Raw genomic sequence first — 24881 nt, 5'->3', positions numbered from 1 at the left:
ATTGTACTTGAAATAATAAAATAAAATGAGATAAGTGAACACATATGAGAGTGTTTAAAAATCATGTCCTATCCCTAGAGAAAACATGATTTTAATACAGACTTGGCATCACTGAAATATCACATTTAAGGTCTTAAAAACCTTAAAAGCAGCTTCTTAGGCATCTCAACATTCTTATGATAAATTATATAACAGCAGCACCATTTTCTCTGTGCCACATTAACCAAACTCTGTGCAGTGTCTGTGAGACATGTGTAAAAGGATAAGCTGACCTGAAGCTTCACGCACCTCTCTGAGTACATTTCATGAACGTTTATTCCAGTAATGGAGAGTCCTGCTCGAAAGTCTCCAGACAAAGACTCTGTATGATTCTTCACATTTATCTCTGACTGTTTGATTCATGTGAATATAGTCTTAAGGGTATGCAGACAGATGAAGATGAATAGTGATAGATATTGTTGGATACAGATGGAGCCTCGTTTATCTGTTATCTATCTATTCTGTACGGCCTGTTTCCTTTAGTGTTGGTGGTTTAATGTTTGACTGTAGCACGATGGAAATATTGGACTTCAGTCTTGTTTTCAGCGCTTTGTTATTATAACACATTTAAAGTACTCCTACATGTAAAAAAAAATCCACCAGCAGTGCACTGAACCGCCTAATAGTTTTGGTTAGAGCTCTGGAACACATATCTGTACATGAATATGACTCTGTAGGCATCCTCTGCAGAGTCTTGTATTGATCCTGGGTTCCTGAGAAGTATTGACTAAATGTATGTGAGAGGGCTTTGTGTGCATGCAGGAGAGCCAAGGAGGTGAAAAACATGAGAGGAATACAAACCTGGAACTTGAAGTAAAGAGGGGGCACCACCAGCTTTCAGTCCTCCTTGCAGGTAAACGTCCGCATGCCTGTGCTGGTTACTCATTGCTCCAGTTGACTAATCAGACACAGCCTACGTGCAGCTTTGTCTCCATTTCCCAGATGAATCTACTGCCAAACCACAGCACTCTAAAGGCCAAATTCCACCAGATCCGTTTCTGGTCCGTCTCCGATACATCACAGCACCAGATCTGATAGGTTTCTATTCTAGTCTATGTGTTAACTTCCACTGGATCTGCTCAGTTGCGTTCTGGCTGCGAATAGAAGTCTTGAGTATCTGATCCAAAGGGCTCGCAGAGGGCTTATCTGAGCTGCAGGGCTCCGACCTGCCGGATCAGATACGCAAGACTTTTCTATTTCTGCCGGATGCCGGAGCACGATGCATCAATCTCAATAGAGCAGAATAAAATGAAAACATCTAGTTAATAAACACTCTGTGTTATCAAAGACCCAACATCAAGACAGGATAAGATCCAGTCCCATCTTACAGACAGGACTCAGTCTGATCTCATCTTAATCCACCATGAGCAGAGCACTTTGCAGCATTTAGCAAGTTACAGTGGCAAGGACAAACTTCCTTTAACAGGCAGAAACCTCCAGCAGGACCAGACTCATGTTAGACACACATCTGCTGAGACTGAATTCAAATAAATGATTATTATTATTGCAGAGTTATAAAGGTTATTGATATTTTATCTTATATATAATTAAGATTAATGTCATAGACATCATAATCAAACCATTACCAATTGCTACTATCGGTATATTTTATATAGATACATAAGTTATAAACATTTGTAATCATTTATGAATGCAGCACTTCACTCCTCTGACACTAGATGGAGCTGTTACTCCAGCTGAAGTTAGGGCAGTTGATGAGTAAGTCTGTGAAAGTTCTCAGTTATCCAGGTCATGGTAATTCAAAGCTTGATCCGTGAGGCAAGTGGACTTGGTAGAACTTCTTGAAGCTGTTCACCTCTCCTCCGAATGGCTTCTTCAGTTCTGAGCAGACCGGGGAAGAGCTAGAAAATATAAGCCTCTAACAGTCGTGGGTGAGTCAACATCATAAAGTGTGTCAGCACAGTGTCATCGCATCATTTCCAGGATCTGATCGCAAAAGCCAACATTACTAAAAACCGATGACTCATGTTTTTAATCTCAGGTCATTGCTCATAACTGAATAATCTGTTGTTAGCTTCGTTTATCTTTTACAGTGAGGGCTTGTTCCTGAAATATATTTATTCAGTGATTTCTGCAGCAGCCAGGATCTTGTCAGTACTAAGCTGATCTTGTCAGGTAGAATACCTAACCCCTCACAGAGTTTCAAGGCTTAAAAAACAACAACATAGACATCATCAAGCTGATAGCCGATGGCCTTGTTTGCTTTTATAGGTCATACAGAGGCATCATTGTTCATTTCAATCTGTTTCATGACCAGTTAGATACTCCTTACAGTAGCTTTAAAATACATTGTTATACATTTGACATCAATACCTCTCAAATATGTTTTTTTTGTATAAAATACAACATAAAGGGAATATCCCTGATCACTTCAAGTCTTACTTCAAATTAAATTCACAGGTCCACAGGTTCTTACTCAACTCGTCAAACTTTATAGAAGTCAATTCTCGATACGTTTCAGGGTCACCAAACTCTGGAATATTTATTCCAATGTGGCTAAAATCTGTCTGTAAAATGTTAAAAAAAAAAGATGCCTGGAAAAATATTTAACCACTGTTATTGAATTATACTCATTATGTTCAACCACATACTCATAGACAGGTACACATCATATTCATATGTTGTACTTTTGAATTCTACTGATGTAATAACTTTATATTAACTGTTCATTTTGTATATTTTTGTGTTATTTTATTTTTAGTTTCAACTGTTATCTTTATGTGTCAATTTAGTATTTTTAATTGATTAGTGATATTAGAACATTGTTTTGGGTGGAGGCTTCAAATAAGCTCTCTGGGTTTTCTGCCTCTTCCTGAACTGTATATTATTCATCTTTGCTTTTTGTGTGTATTTTTTAATAGACATAAACATTAAGCTATTAGTTAGTAAATTAACTGGATAAGACCACTGATAAAGAATACAGAGTGCTGGGGAAGACTAAGGTGACTGGCAGCATCTAATGGGAGAAAAACTGAGAGGTGAGGAAGGACAAACTTCACTGAACACTGATCCTCTGACGACCACATGATGGCGCCTGTAACACACGAGCTGCAGGAAGTACACTGCCCCTGTGATCTCACTGATGCTGCTCTTATTACCAGAGGAGGGAAACAGAACCATTGATTTTGAACCTGAGGAGATTTAGCAGCAAACAGTTGACCATGCAGTCTTTGCCATCCCATCACAACTTTGAACAGAATCTCATTTAACTGTTTGCATAATGAAACTGAGAATCAGGAATATTTAAATGGTATAAAGCAGTTGAGGTGTCCAATAATAGTGTAGTCTCTACCTTTTTCTCACATGCAAGTGTCTGATCTTTTGACACTTCTCATCAGCAATGCATTTTATAAAGATGCCCAATAACATGGCTTATGTCGGGGATTGATTCACTTCATATTGTCACATCAAGTGGTTCGCATGTGGACAAGGCTCATTAGTGACATAGCATGTTGCATCAATCCTTAACTACTGTTGTACTGTTGGAACTCTCTCTCTTTCTCTCTCTGAACAGCTGCAGCAGAGCATGTGTCAGGAGCTGCAGGTTATCACTCACAGAGGGCAGGAAGGGATGAGAGGTTGTCTAGTTTATTGTTTCTGGATGACGATCTTGTAGCTTACAGATATTTCAACGACAAAAAAAAACAGTAGAAATGGTCAGAAAATATACCCAGGGGACCTCCCCGGACTCGTCAGTGTGTGGGAAATGCTGGATATGGATATGCTGGATTGTTATCTGGAGCAGCTGCTTGAAAAAATATAGTCACGGCCAAATTCCACCAGATCCGTGTCCGGTCTGTCACGGCACTGCATCTGATAGGTATCTATTCTAGTCACTGTGTTAACTTCCTCTGGATCCGCTCCGCTGTGTTCCGTCTGCGTCTCAGATCCGGCAGGTTGGAGCCCTCTGGATCAGATACACAAGACTTGGAGGCCTGGATTCAACAGGTCAGAGGTTTTCAGAGGACCATAAAGACAACATGGTGAGGAGAGGAGAAGGATATTCATCAGTTCAATAATTACAGCAGAAAAACCTCAGTCACATGACTCCAGCTGTCTGGCGGTCCGGTTCCGTGCTGCGTTCTGAAAACACACGGCCAAATTCCACCAGATCCGTCTCCAATCCGTCATGTCACCAGATCTGATAGGTTTCTATTCTAGTCAATGTGTTAACTTCCACTGGATCTGCTTCGTTGCGTTCCTGAGTGTCTCTGATCCAGCAGGTCGGAGTCCTCCAGATCAGATAAACAAGACTTCTATTTTTGCCGGATGCTGGAGCACGACGTATCAATCTCAACAGAGCAGATGGAGCAGGACAGGAAGTCAGGCACCAAAACAAAATGAAAACATCTGGTTAATTTTCAGAATAAAAGACTCTGTGTTATCACCAGATAGTATTTCACTTAACTACAACAACAAACCGTCATGATGAGCGGAGCCAGGCCTGGAGTCAACAGGTCAGAGGTTTTCAGAGGGCCAGAAAGACAACATGGATGAGGAGAGGAGGAGGAGAATCCTTGATTCAGTAATGTGGGAAAACCTGGGTCCCATGATTCCAGCTGTCCGGCGGTCTTGCTCCATGGACTGCAGCGGTTACGCATTTCTCCAGTGGACTGGTTTTACATCAGTTTACCCAAACCCACAGCCTACATACAAGTCTATCTCTACTTTCTGGATCAACATATTGCCAAACTGCGTCGTGCTACCACCTGTCACCTGTGTTGGTTTACATCCTGGTAGTAGAGCAGTACAGCATTGTGGCAGCAGCTATTAAGAGGCGGTCAGGCCCCAAAATATGAACGATGAGCTTAAACAACTAGTTAATCACTCCATATTTCTGTCTTCCTGTCTCCATCTTAATCTCTCCCAAACACACACACACACACACACACACACACACACACACACACACACACACACACACACACACACACACACACACACTCTCGAATGCATACAGTATACACGGCCATCTGTGCCTGTTGAAGCTGGGCCAGGATATGATGACAGGATGTCTTTGTGTCTGTGTGTTTGTGTTGGATGACCAGTCGTGATTCATGGCAGGGTTCTTTGCGGTGATGTGCAAACAGCTGGTCATCTCGGCCTCACCGCTCTCACCGTCGTGTTGATTCTCTTCTTTTCTGCAGGGCTGTTGTGAAGCACACAGATCAGATGTGTGACATGTAAATAATCTGTTCCGGTGTGTTAGATATGTTTGAATATGAATCTTTACTCCTTTCTTTATACAGAAGTGTTAAATGACACACACTCCCAACCCTGCGATGACACGGAGATGCTCAAATGATGAATTCTTTCAGTGTGTTCGTGCAGATGCATCAGTGACTTCAGGATGCTCATGAACAAAAACTTACGACCTTCACCTTCTTCTTCCCTCCTTCCTCTCCCTTTCTTTGACCCTCTGTTTTCTCTCCGTGTTTGTTCGTATCAGGTCCATTTACGATGACCAGCCCAACGCCCACAAACGCTTCATGGAAAAGCTGGACGCCAGGATAAGGAACCATGACCGCGAGATTGAGAAGATGTGCAATTTTCACCACCAAGGTTTTGTGGACGCCATCACGGAGCTCCTCAAAGTCCGAGCTGACGCCGAAAAACTGATGGTAAGAGAGAGATTAGTATGAAGAGGACTACAGCGACCAGAGGAGGCTGTGAACAAGAAATGTGGTCTGCTGAAACTAGAACTAAAGTGACCATGAACTCCAGAAATGAATGTTCAAGAGGGACTTTTTTTTTAATGAAAGAATTTATTACACCACTGAAGGGCTAGTTTATGTTTAAAAGTCACTCCACAAATGTTACATAGAAATGGAGAAGGTTAATTACCTTAAATATGAACATGTTTCAGAAATGATTAGAGCATGTTTTTTACACCTTTAGTGAATTATCCATGATGCAGCATGTCTTTTTTTCCACTATAATTTTATAAGATATCAAACAAAACACTAGCAACAGTATTGGTCTGAATATATGAGGACTGTGATGATCAGACGGCTCGCCCTTTTCCAGATTTTATTTTGGATACGTTCTTTTTGAAGATCAAATCTTGTTATTATAAATCTTGTTATTATAAAGAAAACAATCACATTTGAAAATAATGAACGATAGAAACACGTAAAAATAACTCTGGTGTGTTTAACACCTTTTTTCAAGATCTTATATTATATATATTTAAATATTTTTTAATCTTTTAGGTGAAAGTTTTACATTAAGTTGATCCCAGCAGTTGAGCCTGGAGTGGGGAGGCTTAATTGAATCCATAATCATTGGCATCTATTCTGCGATTATTTCGACACACACACCTGTCCCCTTTAATGTCCCGTTTGTGTGGCAGTCAGGTTAACCAGCAGCAGGATGAGGTGCTGCTAGTAGTGGGCACTGACAGCATTTGTCTCGATCTTTATGTCGGTGTGTCTGTGACGCTGCGTGGCGTGTGTTTACATTTCACAGCCTTGCTCAGTCTCTGGAAATACGTGTGTCGTAGTGTGAGATTCAGAAACAGAGAAAATCACTGCAACTGTCACTAATGTTTTGTTCTTCTTCTTTTGCTCTTTAATGCAGTTAGCATTCTTCTTCTTCTGTTACTGAATGTGGCTAGCAAACAGCTTTCATACGCTCCATAGCCGCCGTCTGGCAGGAATAGCAATAGCAATTTTATTTATAAAGCACATTTCATTACATGTAAGCTCATTGTGCTATACGCGGAGAATTAAAAAACATTAAAACATTTAAAAAAAAACAATAAAAACATAGACAAACAATTGATACACCCAACTTACATTCAAACACGGCAAATAGCAATTGACAGAGAGCAAGACACAACAGTCATTATATCATTCATACACTTTGGAAAAGGAAGATTATTTGAGTTGTTTTTTTTAAAGTAGAGACAGTAGTGATGGACCTGACGTCAGCAGGTAGTTTGTTCCAATGAAAAGGACCACAGTAGCCGAAGGCTCCTTCACCAGGCTTTGATCTGACTCTGGGTACATTTAAAAGACCTCCACCTGCTGACCTAAGGGTCCGGGTCGGGTTATACAGTATCACAACAAGGCACCGATGAAAACAATGAGAAATTGTTCTTTTAAAATAAGAAAATGTTCGCATTAACTCTTCAATTTTTACAAAGTGAACGAACATTGAAACATTCGAAAACAATGTCCCAACCCTAGTCTGCGTAGTTCCCATACCTATGCAGAGGCCTATGCACGTAGCAAATGTGCACCTCCTCCAAAATCTAACTACACGTTGAATCGACGCAGACTGTAATTGGTCCGCTCAGCCGCATTGTCTCTCCTGCATTTACAGCACTTCCTGGATTTCTGTACATTTAATCTCCACCGACGTGTCCTCTCTATTCTTCACTGTAATCATGTCTGTATGATAAACAGCAACATGTATCAGCTGTAGATGAACATAACACGCTCTGAATTGCTGTAAAAAAGTAAACATAGAACATAGCAGGCCTGAAGCAGGCGACCCGACTATCAGAGAGACCCCACTGCCCTCAAGCGTTTCAGCAGAGTATTGCTGCACGACACGGACACATCAACGCACAAGTATGTAGTGCTCATGTGCGTGTCTTCCACACAGAAGTAGGGTCAACACAGAAGTATAAACCAGCCTTAAGAGAGTGCAGAAGCAACAAGCTGCACAAAGCATCCAAAGGAACCATATCAGAAGGTGAGGAGAGACTTCACAGCAGTCGTGCATCTCTCTGATCCTCCAGGAAGCACACGCACACTACTCTGAGATCACTCAAAGAAAAATGCATAAAAACTCACAATATTGACCATGGTGTATCGCCTGTTGGTGTATTACCCTCTCTAAACTTAGCAGTAAAACAGAAAACAGAAGCTACTGAAGTGTGAGAACTTTGATGGACACATTTTTCAGTTTGACATCTTTAAATCATCTTCTCAGTGTGGTGTAAAACTTCCCACATTCATCATACTCCAGTTCCAAAAGTTACCTTCCATGCAGCATCTATCTGTGACTGCGTGAGTTTATTCACCGATATCAAGTGTGCAGCTTTGATTATTAAAATGAAATCTACGTGGGAGACTATGAACAAGAGCAGGCGGTGAGGAAACAGATTTGTTGTTTGCACAGCAGCACTGTCAGTGATGCAGGGAGCCTTCTCTAGAGGACTTGATCGTCCTGCATCCTTTGAGAGACACAGGATTTCACAACATCAGTGTCTCTGCTCTCGGGGAGTCGCCCTGTGTTGCTGCTCAGTTAAAGAAGAGACGATGCTTATGTAGTTGGTCCTGCTCGTTTGGAAGCGTCCCTGTTGAAAGGGTTGTCATCAAAAAGCCGACTGGTCATTTGGGTCATGGCTCTCAGCCGTGTGACAAGAGCCGAGAGTTCAAAAATCCTCATCCAGAATCGAGAAGTTTGTCACTGAATCTGTGAGAAAGAGCCTGTCACAAGCCATTAAACCCCATGAAAGGCCCAGTGCACCAATGATGGGTTCAGGTCCCTGCTGCCTGGTTAATCTGAATTTGCCTGCTTTTGTCCCGACCCCTTCATGGACAATGAGCTGATTTCAAGGCTGAGCAGCTGCAGTGAGGGAGGTAGAGAGGGAAAAGAGAGGGCATGAAGAGGGGGAGCAGACAGAGAGGAGAGGGACAGATAGACATGTGACAGCATGCTGAACCTTCACCAACGTTTTCATATCTCCACAAGTGTTTTTTTAACCTTCATGACAAGTTAAACCTCCTGAAGTTTGATGTGATCAAAAACACAAACCAAACGTGTTCGGCCATTGTCCTGCATCGAAAAAAAAATAAAGAGACTAATGGATTCCAAGGCAAAGCAGTGGTCGGCCGAGGAGACAAACTACCGTTGTCCGCCATCGTTGTTGTTGTGAGGGAAAGTTCGAGCTGGCGCTGCTGGGAAAAGCGGTCACGTAAATCTGACGTCATGACGTGCCTCTTCCACGGGCTTGAATGGACTCGTGAACCAACAAACGGGTGCCACGCTGATTTCGACTTCAACCAGCTCCGAACCAGCGCGAGCACCAGCCCCGAAATACAACCCGGTTTGCGTTGGTCAAAAAGAGTTATGTGATACAGATCTTGTTCTATATGTAGCAGCAGGATGATGGAAAGGAACGTTTGCCACAGTTTGATCCATTGATTAAATAGTTTGTTAAATCTCAGAGGCATATGCTTTGACCATAAATTAGGGATGTAAGGATACACTCAACCCATGATTCGATTCAAATACCCATTTTTGGTTCGCAATACGATTCTTTCAAGTTTTTTAAGAAAACTGGATTGATCTCAAGATTTAGATAACCATTATTTTATTTCAATTCTCAGATATGGACAGTTGCAATATAGCTTCTCTTATATTTCTTTATAAACAAAGTAATCCTTTTTCATTTTTAAGGTGTGTTGTAACTCAAATAAAACCACTGCACATTTTTTTTCAGCACCTTGCAAACAAACTCAAAATGAGTGTTGAAAAATACCTTGTTGGAAAATTTCAGAACAATTACAGAGAAATGGAAAGTGAATGATTCCCAAATGAAAGTATGAAATATTCAAACAAATGAGGTACATCTCTTTAAATAAACTAAACAGCAGCTCATGCTTCTGGCTGTGAATTGACATGTTTTTCTTCAGGAATATCAGGGAAAAACAAAATGCTGCCGTACCTCAGACTGTAAACACAAAGGTGCATCCTGACCCGCTCGGTCTTCACCTGCTGCTGCCATGTCTGTTACGCTCAACTCAGCGAGTGACGACAGAGCAGCGCAAGAGACTTAATGATGTTTAACAAGCGGAGTGAAATGCAGATAACACCTTCTGCTGTTTAAAAATAATATCACAATACAAATTTTGTTGAATCGATTTTAATCCATCCTTATTTGTACCGATGTTTTACGGTCTGGTGATATATCCTTACTTCTTTACTGTAACCTGTCTCTGTATGAATCCTGAAGCTGTGCAGTTAATCTGATGTCTGTGTTTCAGAGTCAGGTGACAGACACTAACCGAAGACTACAGGAGGCTGGACGAGAGGTGAGCTGCAGACGAGATCTGTCCTTTAACTTGTAATCTCAGGGTGTCGACCTCACCAGCCTCTCATGGTCACTTTGCGTTGTGTGTTCTCTCAGGTGACAGCTCAGACAGAGGAGGTGATCCGCTGCCGCATCCAGCAGAGGAACATGGCCACCACTGTGGAGAAGCTGCAGCTCTGTATCCCAGGTACGATCACGGCGGCTCTGTTGATCACTTTTAGCTCTGATGCTAATGAGATGTTCACCTGAATAACCTCAGGGTGCTTCTGGAGACAGTACCTGCACCTGTATGTAACATGTTTACATACACTCATATATCTTTATTTTATTGCACTTTTTAAAACAAAGTGCTTGAAAAATCAGACAGAAACAAAAGACAATAAAAGAGAAATGTGAGGAAGAAAAATAAAAGGAAATAAAACAATTGAAAATCTGAAATAAAAAATGTAAAAATATAAAAACAAATGATAAAATAACAAAATCCTGCCAGTGATACTTCCTTAAAAAAGAATAAAGCCCTCTGGATTAAAACACGGTCAGGTGAGGACTCCTGTAAAAGCACTTTGATAAAAATGTGTTTCTAAAAGAGATTTAAAAGACAAACATAACCTTGGAGGAATAATACTGATAATAATAATAATATTTATTTATATGGCACTTTTCAAAACAGGGTTACAAAGTGCTTTACAAATAAGAAAGAAAAAAAGACAATAGAAGAGAAATGTGAGGAAGACAAATAAAAGGACACTAAAACAATCAAAATTCTGAAATATAAAATAAAAAGTATAAGAATTGAAAATATATGAAAACAAATAATAAATCATAGAATCTTGCCAGTGATGCTGCTTTAAAAAGAATAAAAAACTCAGGAGTGGTATACATAATTTGCACGTGAATCTCTTGTCTCCATACAGACTTGTCTGTTATTATGGATAATGTTTTTTTTTTTTTTAAATGAATTCATTATTTTTTTTAAATATATTTTATTGTATTCTATTTATTAATTATTATCATTATTATTATTATTATTATATATTTTTTACTTTTATTTGTGATTTTCCTGTCTTGTTTTACAACCTTCCGGTTGTTGGGTCTACTTACTTACTTGTTCAAAAATAAGAAAAAATTATAAATAAAGTTGAAAAAAAAAAAAAAAAACAACCCTCTGGATGAAAACAGGCTCAGGTGACGTCTCCTGTAAAAGCACATCGATAAAAATGTGTTTTTAACCCATTAAGACCTAAAACGCCTGCTAAAAACACCTTTAAAAACCTAAGCATAAATTGTACACAACCTCTGAAAACCTGAAGATTTTCTGGAAAAAAATCTGAGTTGTCAAATTTCACTAAAACCTTTATATCTCAGCCTCTGGAGCAGATAGAAACATGAAATGAAAACCATTTGATAGTTTAGAAATTGGGCTTTAATGGGAACATCATTACTTTGCTCTTATGTGCATTAAACATTTTCAAAAAAATCATCTAACAACAAAAATATTAAAAATATAAATTAAAATGATTACAAAATATTTTTTCCTGCAAGCGCATTTCATTGGTCACATGTCTTTGAAAAAAAAACTCCCAAAACATGCACGTCATCCCCGTCATGTGTATTTCAGCGAATCACAGTGCATTTCATTAGTCACATCTCTTGAAAATGATGACACCGTCTGAAATGACCTACACGTTGCATCCGGTCTTATAACCGTGTATATATCCCATCTGGCCTTAAAGGTAAATACGCGTATATGATGCGTCTGGTCTAAATGGGTTAAAAGAGATTCATAACCTTGGAGGAAAACATCGGTGTGCCCTGCACGCATTCAGGAAGTGGACATAAAACTTGTGTGATTTCATCAATGATCATGAAAGCTGTTTTCCTAATCTTTTCTGTCTTATGTTTCTCTGATAGTGCTGAGATAGTCTGCTTAAATGAAAGGGGGACACTGCTTAGCCAAAACAGCTGATTCTGATCAGTCTGTTAAATAGAGACATATTTATTGACATAATTTGATGCATATTTAACCATGTTTTCAAATCAAAGTTACACTAAATTTGTTGCTAATTACTGCCACCACATTCTCTCATACACTGCACTTATAAAAGTGATTTAATATAACCATGGGAAGCTGAGTTTCAGATGAGTAACAGCTGTTTGGTTAATGACACTAAAGCACTCAAAGCACCATACAGTATACAGCAGCAGTGATGACACTACCACTGCGTCTAGTAGAGGTCTGTCTCCTCTCCAAGCCCATGGGCAGGGTATTATTTTGCGTGTGCAAATAACTTATTTTCAGAAAGGAAAAAGTGTGGCGACGGTGGCCTAGCGGTCTAAGCGCCCCACATACAGAGGCTACAGTCCTCGTCGCAGGGCTTGTTGGTTCGATTCCCGGCCGGTCCACCATTTCCTGCATGTCTTCCCCCGCTCTCTACTCCTCATATTTCCTGTCTCTCTTCAGCTGTCCTATGAAATAAAGGCAAAAGGGCCAAAAATATAACTTTAAAAAAGTGAGAGAACATGGTGTACTGTTGCTGGTTACTCATTGTCTTCTCTTCCTTTGCAGTGCTTGAAATGTACAGCAAACTAAAGGAGCAGCTGGAATCCAAAAGGTAACTATTTCAGTACAAGATTCCTGAAGTTGGAAGTCTGGCTGGTGCAAATGTGATTTACCAAGATACCAGAATGCAACTCTATATCTACGTACACCAACTACTGTACCTTCTTTTGTGCAAAAGCATGTTCTGCATCAGTAGAATCTTTGCTGTCTCCCATCCCAAACAACAAAAAATCAATCATGCACACATCCTGATACGTATAAACATGACGCAAACAAACAAAAGTACCTCCATGAGTTCATATTGGTTAAATATTGTGACGCTGGCTTTGGTCAGAGGTGAACTAAGAGCTTTCAGCGTAAACAAAAGTGTCCCTGAAACTTTGGACTGAACTGTTTCCATTTTTAATCAATCTACGAAATCCTCCGTAGTCATGACGCACGTCTTCGACCGCCTGGCTCACCCACTGCTGTGCAAGTTTGATTGAACTTCATTTTTACCCCATGAACTTCATGTTTGGCAGTAAATGACATGCCTGTCTGTATGAAGTGGAGAGGGGGGTTCACTTTGAACAGGAAAATAATGACCCTTTCTTGTTCATTACTGTGTACCAAAGGAAGCGGCCATTCACTGGCAGGACAATTGACCCTCAGTGTGCCCTTGTTCACAACAAGGCCGCCTCTCTGCGGCTCTTTCACAGCCCACAGCCAATCCAAGGCAATTAGACCATGCTGACTAATGACATGGTCTATACACATCCTATAAATTAGAATGGCTATGTATGTCCAAACGGCATATTTTTATCTGTACTGTATGTGCTGGTGCCCAGGTCACATTCCCTTCAATGTCCTGCCACTTGCAGCCATTGTGTCCTCCATCCTGGTGCTCTGCACTCTGACAAACCTTTTCACTGTACAGTTTATGAGGCTGTCTTCTGTTCATGTGTATACAACACATTTTACACTCACTGACCGACCAATTAGATCCCTTCGCAGCCTGCCTATCAGCCTAATGATGGGAGCTCAGTACACTGACCCCAGGCTGAACCCTGGTGTTGTGTGCACACTATGAAAGACCTCAGAATCTGTAGAACTCAGATGGCTGAACAGGCACTAAGAGTAAGATATCCCACAGTACTGCATGTAAGGTATCAGACATCCAGGACACCTTTCTCTCGAATCGCCTCTTTAGGCCTTAAGATGCAGATGATTGGTCAGTTTCATTTGAAGGTGAACAACTTGCACCCTAACAAGAGCTACATTATTTGTCTTTGCAGATACTATGCTGCCCTGAAAACCATGGAGCAGTTGGAGAAGGTCTACATTCCCAGGTAAGCTTTTACCATCCAGGTTCCTCAAGGAACACTAAGAGGTGGAGGAAAATGTGAAGCTTGACTCTCGACAGTCAGAGCAGACTCTCTAAAGTGGTCCTATCATGTGTTCTCTGCAGGGTGAGTCACTACAGGTTCTGCCAAATCATGGCTGAAAACCTGCCCAGACTCAGGGAGGAGATCAAGGAGATCTCCATGTCAGACCTCAAAGACTTCTTGGAAAGCATCAGAAAACACTCCGACAAGGTTGGAGAGACCGCCATGAGACAGGTACAGGTTCTGGGTTTCTACTGAATCCCGAAACGGCTGTGATGAGGTCTTCATCAGCTCATTGATCTGTGTGTTCATCTGTTGTGTGTCCCTTTAGGCGCAGCAGCACAGGACCTTTAACAGCGCAGTAGCCAAGCAGGCCACTTCAGGCCACTACACCAAGCCTGTGTACTCGCTCAACGGGCGGACACACACTCATAACGGCCTCATGATGGAGGAGGACTCAGGAGACGAGGAAGGGGATGAAGAGGTGAGGAAACACTGTGTGTATTGTGACAAGTGATCGCATATAGCTTCACGTCGGGGTCTTGTCTCACCCTGTCAGGATACTATTTCCCATACCTACCTGCTAATCATACATTATCCCGCTTATTACCCGGCTGCTACCTTGATTAAGATTATTTCATTGATTTAAATGATTTATGTTTACAGTTTTAGTCCCAGTGATTCCTCGTCAGTGATCGTTCCATGGTGATAGATTCTTCTCTGCCTGTTGCGGTGGATTGAACATGAAACTGTCCTCATTCAGCTCTCCTTCTTCTCTGAGCTCTGTGGTTCACACACCTTTAAAAAGAAACTAATGTCACAACTTTGAACCCTGCTGCTATCATCACCACCGCTCATGGTTTAACTTTCTTTGTAGAGATCACTAACCTAAAGTTTCTCTCACCTGCTCCACTCCTTTATCATATTGATGGACAGGATTCAATATGAAAATGTCTGTTAGCCTGCTGATTTAGCATGCTAACTGAAGCTAATGTTTTAGCCACATTGTTTTGGTGCTAACGAAAGCTAACGGTTTTACCTCACCTTACGTTCTATGGTGTCAACAAGCAGAAGCTAAATGTGTCTGAACTCTTGTCAGTGGATTGATTTGACATGACGTGTGATCAGTTTGTCTCTGGTGTTGTTCATGTTAGTGAAAGTTAATAACCGTTGTCAAGGGGTTTTGACCAATCAGAATAAAGCTTCTCACATGACCTGAGGATCAGTAAGAGAGCAGGGTAATAATACACCTTTAACGATTTAGGTCAGTTATAATTGTGGGCCTTTTTACCATCAGGTGTTTAGGAGCTACACACATCAGGAGAAGGTTATGCGTTCCTTTCTCTTTTTTCCCTTAAACTGGGTTCATTTGTGTCCTCAGACTAAGAGTGTTCAGGACTTTGTTGTATGGTTGATTCTAAATAGTTTGAATCCTTTGGTCATGTTACATTATCAGTAATCAAACATTGATGCTTCATTCGTAGTCTTTATTGTTCTGTTTGTTTTCTGTGCTTGTTTTGTTCATCACTGCTGAATGAACCTGTTGATGTTTCTTCTCCTTTGTCTGACAGGTCCTAACAGCTCAGGACCTGGTGGACTTCTCACCTGTCTACAGGTGTTTACACATATACACAGTACTGGTAAGTGTCCTGTCGTCTCCATCTCACACACTCACACACATTGATTATCTTTCCAGTGATCACTGAACCACAGAAACTTGAAGGTTTACTGACATGTTTAAGGACTCAGGTTGAGGTAAAAGTCAAAGATGGGGTGCATTTTGTTTCAAAGCCTGGCTACTGTGGAATTAAATGTTGCATCCACACAGAGAAATATCTGTGTTTAAGAATTTAACATTACTTTACACCAAGGGTTCCCAAAGTGTGGGTCTGGACCCCCAGGCGGGTTGCGGACACCAATGGGTGTCTTCCAGATCTTAAAGTGATCTAAAGTTGCTTATTTTACCCATTATTGTAAAAAATATAGACACAAACAGTTACATTTGAAATAGAACCCTGCAAATAAGTACATTTCATTAGTTTTCTGCCTTTCTTTGTTGCCAGATGACTCCTAAAGTTAGGGTTAGGGTTAGCTAACAGTTAATTAACAAAAGGATCAGTAGCAGCAGGTTAATAAACACCAGCACAGGAAACACAACCACATGTGCATGTAGGTAAACTAATTTAGAAGTATGAAGCAACATTTAACCACTTTGAGGGACAGTTGGTGTCACAAGTCTTATATTTTTGTCACCTATATTTTGGGGGTCGTGGGCTGAGAAGTTTGGGAACCCCTGCTTTACACAACAGTATCAACGAGTTCAGCTGAAATACTCCCCTATATGTGCTGAGATTATTGTTAACTACGGACATTAGACCATATAAAAAGAGCATTTCCTCATCACTCCTACGATATAATCTTTACATTTTATGGTCCGTGAGAAGTTTTTGAATTTTGGCACAAATAAAATGAACAAATCTACGCCTTTACCCAATATGTATCTGCAAGAGATGAATAATGAGGATGATATTAACTTTATAACACATATAAGCTCTGCACTGAAGACCTCTCCTTTCTATATTTCTTCTTTAATTTCACTTTCATTGGCTTCTCTCAGCTTTGTTGTGAATATTAGATACACCGCTCCTTTAAGAAAAACTGCTCCTGTTAGCTCGTCCTGCGTCGGGCACAATACGCACACATTCATTAGAACAATGTTTCCACTTATCACTTTAATAAAAAAAAAATTCAGGTTACATTTTTTAACATAGATCACATTTTCTCTGCTGTGATTTTTCATCCCTGTCGATAATCTTTGTGTGAGTAACTGAAGTCTGGTGATCTCCTCTGTGTCTGCAGGGAGACCGGGAAACATTTGAGAACTACTACAGGAAGCAGAGGAAGAAACAGGCCCGGCTGGTGCTGCAGCCACAGTCCAACATGGTGAGCAAGTTAAACTGATGGAGTTACTGTCAATGACTGATTTCTGTAGCACTGAAGTGAAACGCACACTATATGGACAAAACACCTGTGAGTGATTGAATTCAGGTGTTTCACGCAAGCCTCTTATCTCCAGCGAAGACGATCTTAATGCTTCAGCACACCAAGACATTTTGGAAGATGCTCTGCCTCCAACTTTGAGTCCACAGTTTGGGGAAAGCCCTTTTCTACCACAACATGTCTGAGTGCACAAAGCACGGACTGTAAAGACCTGGTTTGAGCCCTGACCTCAACCTCATCCAGCACCTTTGGGATGAACTGGATTAGAGATTGTGAGCCAGACCTTCTGGTCCAACAGCAGAGCTTGAGCTCATAAACGCTCTACAGAATGAACGGGCACCTGTTCCCACAGATACCCCTTTTCTACTAACGCAAACCGGGTTGTAGTTCCAGGCTGGTTCAACTTGCGAACTAACTCGGCACCAGTTTGTTTTTACACCCACTCGACTACTTTTGGATCCCCTGCAAGGACCAAATTGCAAGGAGGCAGCTTGTTTCCTCGACCAACCACTGCTTTGCCTTGGTTCTCAATTGAGCACTGGTTCATAACCAGCCCTGAAACTGCCTCTATGCCTCTGTGGAAAGACTTCAAAAAGAGTGGAAGCTGTTAGAGCAGCAGATGGGGAAGAACTCCATATTAAAGTATATGAATACAATGTCATCACAGTCCCTGTTGGTGTAACGGTCAGGCGTCCAAATACTGTTGTCCATAACGTCTACCTGTAAGAACATTCAAAGAACCAGACTCCTGCTTTTGTGTATTTATTTATAACATATGTGTTTATGTCTGCATACTTTCAGCACGAGACAGTGGAAGGCTACAGAAGATACTTCAACCAGATTGTCGGGTAAGGAGGCGCTCTCATTTTCTCTCCTGTCAGCTTACATAAAGATATGGCCCTGTCACACCATGACGATTAGCCAGCGTATTCCGGCGTATAAAAAAATTGGCATGTACGCTGGCGTACGTCCCATAAGTTACAGGTAAGTGTTGTATAAGTTAAGAGCACACTGAAGCACGCTGGTATACGTTGTAGTATGGCTGTGACGCCAGCCAATATGCTGCTGTTAGTAATAGTCAGATCGCCCCCCACATAACAAATTGAACACCCATGATATTTTCTTTTAACATAAGAAGTAAATCTAAAGCGGAGTGAAGATGATAGACAGTGAAAATCTATGGGAACTTTAGGACAAATATCAAGGAAAACCAAATCTGTAGTCCCGTCGACGGTCCATGTTCAACAGTTTAAATATGCATTCATTCCATTCCAAGCTTATACTTCAGTTATGTCCCTGTCACACCTTGACGATTAATCCAGCGTTTTCCCGACGTATTAAAATTTCTCTAAAACACTGACATACACTGATGTTTTTTTCAATTTTGGGAATATACATATCATATTCATAATTTCTGCCCAACTATAGTCCACTTGTGCAAAGTGCGCTGCAGCGCAATAACGCAGATGACGTGTATAAAAGGCTGCCGCTGGTTAATGACGATGTCTACGTTCTGAAATGAGATGCTCTTCATTGGTGATAAAAAAAGGTGTGTGTTATTAAAAACTCTGCAGTCTCTCTTTATAAGAACATGATGAGCCGTGAAGAGTGTCAGAGGAGTGAAACCAGCAGGAACACAGCCTCTCCTCTTTACAACAAGTTACACTTATTGACTGCAGTGCTTTCAAAAACGTCACATTTTGAACTTCATTGAATTCAACAACAGCAGCTTTATCATTGAACACCAGCAGACTCTGACATGCTGGCTTCAGCTTCTGTTTCAGAGGCTCTGCTGTTTGACACTGAATGAGGGCTCCAAGGCTTCACACACTCACACACACGCAGACACACAGCTCTACGTGTGTCAACGTGTGTCAACCATTGCAGAACTTACCTACAACTTATGGCAGGTGTATGCCGGACGTATGATCCATACGCTGCATACTCGCCGTACTACGACGTATACCAGCGTGCTTCAGTGTGCTCTTAACTTATACAAAACTTACCTAGAACTTATACGACGTACGCCAGCGTACCCACCATTTTTTTTTTTATGCCGGCATACGCTGGCTAAAACGTCAAGGTGTGACAGTGCAAATAGATACAGTGAGCTCCAGCCATCACAGGACGGGGACACAAGTCGCCGCATCAAGGCGCCTCTTTGTCATTTCCTCCAGCTCGCATTTGTCTGATAAATGTCTAAAAACTGGTTTTGGATAAATCATTACCAACAAATATGAAAGTATTTAATACTCTCAGATCAGGGGGATCATTTCAGGGTAAGATTGACAGTCTTGACTCCTTTCTCTGTGGTAGATCAAGGCCTCTCTAGAGAGCCGGCAGCACGTATTTGTCAGAATTTCAGCCTTTAGCTTTATTTCATGGCGCTGATGTGTTCCCTGTGTTGGGTGCAGCTTTCGGAGTGTGATACTTTGTGAAACGTCTCAATGGTGGTGCTTTAAAGTGTTTATGTGACAAGCTTTTTGTTTGTGTGTGTTTTCAGTTTCTTTGTTGTGGAGGATCACATCCTTCATGCCACGCGAGGGCTGGTGACCCGAGCCTTCACCGATGAACTGTGGAACATGGCGCTGTCTAAGATCATCGCTGTGCTCCGAACACACTCCGTAGGCTCAACACACACACACACACACACACACACACACACACAGAGAAACACACACACGCATACACACAGAGCCAGCAGGGAGTTTACTATGAATGAGAAGGTGACTGTTAAGAGTTAATCGAGATAATAGAGCCTGCTGTGGATCTATTTATCCTGGAAGAAACTTCATTCATTGGTTGACACACACACCAACACATATGCATGCACACACACACACACACACACACACACGCACACGCACACGCACACGCACACGCACACGCACTACTGCAGAGGTCAATACACCCACAAACACACTAATGATGTCACTCTCAGGAGAAGAGGTCAAAACACACATACGCATGCGGCCAAAGAGGAGGTCATTGGGGCCTTAATGAGAGACAGATTGCAACAATAACAGCAGATTAAGGAGGCATATTCCTGACCGCTGGGCTCCACTCAGTTGTAAATGACCCAGAGGATTATGCTAACAGGCCAGAGAATGGGTCGCACAGCTTGGGGTGAGAACAGTGACAAAGGCCCCGGTGTCCCCCCCCCCCCCCGGCCTCCAGCCCCTCTGTCGGGCCGTGACACAGGCGGCTCCAAACTGCCAGGGGTCCTGCCCTTACAACCACTGCATGGGCAGGCCACAGGGAAGCAGCCTTTTCACTAGCCTGTGTATGAGTCACTCTGCTGCTAAGTCAGTGTAAAATCACTAAACTGTATTGCAAATCATAAAAAGCCTTTTAAGTTGAGATATATAAATAAAGAACTCCTTCAGATTATCACAGTATTCATCATCGTTGTTCAAACACAGCTGATAAAGTCCACACTGTGTGGCTTTAACAGGATACACACAACATACAGCCGGGCTCAGACTAAAGCACGTGAGGTACGGTGTCATAAAACTGTCCCAGCCTGTGAGGTACATTGTGATGGTCCGGTCTCCAGCTGGTTGTGCGTGTGTATGTGTGTGTCTGAGTAAACAGAGAGGCAGGCGGCCGCTGCTTTACGTCAAATCTCAGCCTGTGTTCATTTACTCTGTTGATTTACACACTCCCGTGTTAGCAGGATCCCTGTGTCAGAGTTAGGGACTGACTGTGTTGCTTTCAGGGTCGTAAATCACTCTGCAGCACAGAAAATGGAGGGACCTTGTTGGTGTTGATTGACCCTTGGCTAGGTCCCCTCCCCTCCCCCCCCAAAACTCCCCCGGTCACTGTCACCCTGTCTCCAGCTTTCTGTTCTCCTTTATGTTGTTAACAAAAACAACTAAATAACAAAGTGTTTCCCTCACAGTGAGCAGAATATAAAGACACTTCTTGTGCTTCAAACTCATTGTTTATGAATCACGTGATGCAGAAAGTGACGCATGTATCATTGATGCTTCTTTTTGTGGTTTATTTTATGATAAAGGATCCTTAAATTCACCACATACAGCACTAATGTCAACCTTCAGATTTTAGATGGTCATTAAAATATCCATGTTGTGTCTGTTACTCTCTAATGATGATGTTTGTTGTCCCCAGTCATACTGTGATGACCCAGACCTGGTCCTGGAGCTCAAGAATCTCATAGTCATCTTCGCTGACACACTACAGGTGGGTTCAGGGCAGCACGTCATGTGACTCTGAAGTTTAAAGAGAAGCTGAGATTAACACACCTGATTTTGTCTGTTTGTGTGTGTGTGTGATGTCTCTCTGTGTGTGTGTGCAGGGTTATGGTTTCCCTGTAAACCGGCTGTTCGACCTGTTGTTTGAAGTCAGAGACCAGTACAACGAAACTCTGCTGAAGAAGTGGGCGCTGGTTTTCAGGTGAGCTCTGCTGACGTGTCCCGGTGAGACGAAGCTGTATGAGATATTTACACCAACACATCACAGAATCAATGAATCAAAGATTCAGATTTTTGCAAGACTACATTTGTTTCTGAAGTTTCACCCTCTGAGAAACAAACATATGCTCAGAGAAGTGTAGTCTTTATTGATGTTTCTTAATTTCCTAACATTTTAAGGAAATCATGTCTCCACAAGTGAAAGATCATGAACAGGATTTGAGAGTCTTATTTTGAAATGTACAATGTATAATTTAAACACATTCAGGTGTGTTTTTTCAATCATAACTCTCAGTAGTTTTAAAGATTTTGTTTGAATATCATCGTCTAAAGTAGGGATGTTAACAATTAACTGAGTATTGATTAATTGATTGTTAAGAACTTAGTCGAACACGTTTTTTTTGTTTCAGGGAAAAATTCATGTAGCATTTTTCTTTATGTTTCTTTTAATGATTCATCAATAACTGATCATTAACATTTCCAAACATTGATCATGGAGAATACTTAAAATTGACATCCCTAGTTTTTAGCCTGAATATCTTTGTGCTGACAGCTAATACATCCGCAGCATGTGATCGAGATAGGAATAAACCTGATAAGTACAAAAAATGAACAAACTTAACGTCCCTGAGAGACACTCGTGTGTTGAATACTAAAGTTTGCACGATTGTGGGTTTTTTCCACAGGGAGATTTTCGAGCTGGACAACTACAGTCCCATCCCCGTGGAGACGGAGGAGGAGTACAAAGTGATCGTCAGCCGCTTTCCGTTTCATGATGCGGAGATAGAGAAGGTAACAACAGAGATCACAATCCTGTCATTTGACACTGTCTTTTCAGTCTGATGACCTCATGATGGTGAAGGACTTGAAATCATGACCTTGTGTGCATAAGAGGCAGGCAAGTTGTTTACTTGGTTTCATTGTGTTGGAGCAGCAGGAGTTCCCGAAGAAGCTGCCAATGTCTCAGTCCGTCCCTCAGATCTACACGCAGGTCAAAGAGTTCATTTACGCCAGCTTAAAGTTCTCAGAGTCACTACATCGCAGGTTAGTTGAACTTTATACACTCTTTGTTGTGTCCTGTTAGACACCAGAACACTTTGCTGATGACCTGTTCAATGTCGACTTCTGTTTTCAGTTCAACAGAGATCGACGACATGTTGAGGAAATCAACCAACCTGCTGCTGACGAGGACGCTCAGCAGCTGTCTGCAGAACCTCATCAAGAAACCTCACATAGGACTGACTGAGGTACGTACACACTGCAGTGACTCATTACTGACATCTTATAGATCAACATATTCTAAACTTTAACCTTCTGTTGTAGAAATGTAGTTGATGAGTTCTGAAATAGTGGCTTAAACACAGATCTGTCTTTTAAGAGATGTATTCTTTGCAAAGAAGGTCAGACAGTCAAATAGAGAGCTATGAAGCTCTGCAGAGTGTGACCGAACATCAGATGAAATTAGCTTCTCTTTATAAAACAGAAAGAGTCAATCAATAGTTATCAGTTCCTCTTTAGGAGAGGGTCAGGCTAGTACCAACTCTCCCACACCAGATCTAGACAGCACTGTAGACGTGCCGACACCATAATCCGACAGAACACGTGCAGAACAGAAAGTTCAAGTTCAGGTCAGGGGAGAGAGCTGTACTAAAATCTTCAACTTTCCATTACACCTTCCTTATGCAGCTTGTGCAGATCATCATCAACACCACCCACCTGGAGCAGGCCTGCAGGTATCTGGAGGAGTTCATCACGAACATCACCAACGTCTCTCCTGAAACTGTGCACACCACAAGGCTCTACGGCCTCTCCACGTTCAAGGTAAATGGGACTGTAACACAGGAATGATTGGTCATAATGCTGCAGGTTATTGCTGGGCAATGCACAAATCAGCTGTAAATTCAGAGCTAATGCTTCTTATGTTGAAAGAAAATATCATGGGTGTTCAATTTGTTATTTGGGGGCTGATCTGACTATTACTAACACCAGCATATTGGCTGGCATCACAGTTTTCCCGATTCCTCATTTCAAATGTGCACCTCTAGTTCATCACTGGCATTGGGATAAGTGTTAGGTTGTATCTCATCTCTTCAAAGCAGCTTTCAAAATGTGTTCTTCAGGATGCTCGTCACGCTGCAGAAGGAGAGATTTACACCAAACTCAACCAGAAGATCGATGAGTTCATCCAGCTCGCAGACTACGAGTGGGGCATGGCTGAGTCAGACGGCCGTGCCTCCGGATACCTCATGGATCTCATCAACTTCCTGCGCTCCACTTTCCAGGTCTTCACACACCTCCCGGTGAGTCTTATCCACCTGCCGACCTCTGACCCATCGACCCTGCCACCTTCCCCCCGTTGAACATTGTCATATTGGTTCTTAGACGTGTGTGTGTGTGCTTCTTTTGAATCATGTGTGGGTGTTGATGTTTGTCGGAGGGATGTGATAAATCCATTTTGAGTTGTTTCATTCTTCCTGATATTAAACCCCTCACCTTATCTACAACATGTTTATCATATCCCTTTAAAAATGTTGCTGCAGTCTAAAAGTGAGCTGCTACTCAACACATTTTAAAGTTGAACTACGTGTGAGCGATGCTTCGCTGGTGTGTCTGTGTGCATGTGAACCGGGCTGTTCCTGAGCTTCTGCACTTTATCTGAAACATGACACACTTGGTGAAATCAAAGTGTGGCGGACTCTGAGAGCTTTGGCCCTCACATCCTCAGCTTCAGTCTCTGCGGGCCTCCTGCCCCTTCTTCTCTCCATCGTCTCTGATCGTGTCTTGAATGACTGACGGTTCATTTATTATTTTGTAATATTGTCTCCCCACTCACCCCCTCTGTTATTAACAGCTCTGTGATTCATTTCTTTTACCAGCAGTTTTACTCCTTGATTAATTTTTCTTGTCAAGCATGCAATATATCTTTAGCTGAATTGACCTCCTCCTGTCCATTTATTGTTGGCACATTTCTTTTCCTTTCCTTTCCCTCTTTCCCTCCCCCTCCTCCATTTTTGGTTGGTTTGGGGGTGTCTCTGCTCAGAATAACAACAATGACCATGCATCGATGTCGGTGAGTATGCCTGCCTGGCTGTTACATCACTATACTGCCATTCTCCAGGCAGAGTGGAGATGAAAAGCATGCTGTTGTTTGACTTCTCCAGGCTTGTTGGTTCTTCTGGCACCTGTTGTAACAGTTACTGCCAAATTCCACCAGATCTGTGTCCGGTCCGTCTCCAATCCGTCACGGCACCGGATCTGATAGGTTTCTATTCTACTCAATGTGTTAACTTCCACTGGATCCACTCCGTTGTGTTCCGGCTGCGTCTCTGATCCAGCAGGTCGGAATGCAACGGATCAGATACACAAGACTTCCGTTTTTGCCAGAGCGAGCGGGACAGGAATTCAGGTTTCACCAA

General features: G+C 41.8%; 1 protein-coding gene across 2 annotated transcripts in view; it reads left to right on the top strand.

Moving 5' to 3' along the window:
- exoc6 (exocyst complex component 6) overlaps positions 1–24881 on the top strand; it is a 54752-nt gene that overhangs the window by 7048 nt on the left and 22823 nt on the right. For both annotated transcript variants that reach the window (XM_034708530.1, XM_034708529.1), the window contains exons 2-19: positions 5510–5681; positions 10062–10109; positions 10205–10295; positions 12675–12720; positions 13943–13996; positions 14116–14266; positions 14364–14516; positions 15604–15672; positions 16892–16975; positions 17834–17880; positions 19536–19656; positions 21164–21235; positions 21351–21448; positions 22152–22257; positions 22400–22509; positions 22601–22712; positions 23152–23286; positions 23586–23765. In XM_034708530.1, coding sequence (XP_034564421.1) covers positions 5510–5681; positions 10062–10109; positions 10205–10295; positions 12675–12720; positions 13943–13996; positions 14116–14266; positions 14364–14516; positions 15604–15672; positions 16892–16975; positions 17834–17880; positions 19536–19656; positions 21164–21235; positions 21351–21448; positions 22152–22257; positions 22400–22509; positions 22601–22712; positions 23152–23286; positions 23586–23765 — 1849 coding nt within the window. The remainder of the gene's footprint in view (positions 1–5509; positions 5682–10061; positions 10110–10204; positions 10296–12674; positions 12721–13942; positions 13997–14115; positions 14267–14363; positions 14517–15603; positions 15673–16891; positions 16976–17833; positions 17881–19535; positions 19657–21163; positions 21236–21350; positions 21449–22151; positions 22258–22399; positions 22510–22600; positions 22713–23151; positions 23287–23585; positions 23766–24881) is intronic.

Source organism: Notolabrus celidotus, chromosome 18 (assembly GCF_009762535.1).
Source record: "Notolabrus celidotus isolate fNotCel1 chromosome 18, fNotCel1.pri, whole genome shotgun sequence".
Classification (NCBI taxonomy): Eukaryota; Metazoa; Chordata; class Actinopteri; order Labriformes; family Labridae; genus Notolabrus; species Notolabrus celidotus.
Note: the sequence above shows the minus strand (reverse complement) of the source record. Positions and strands in the feature narration are given on the sequence as shown.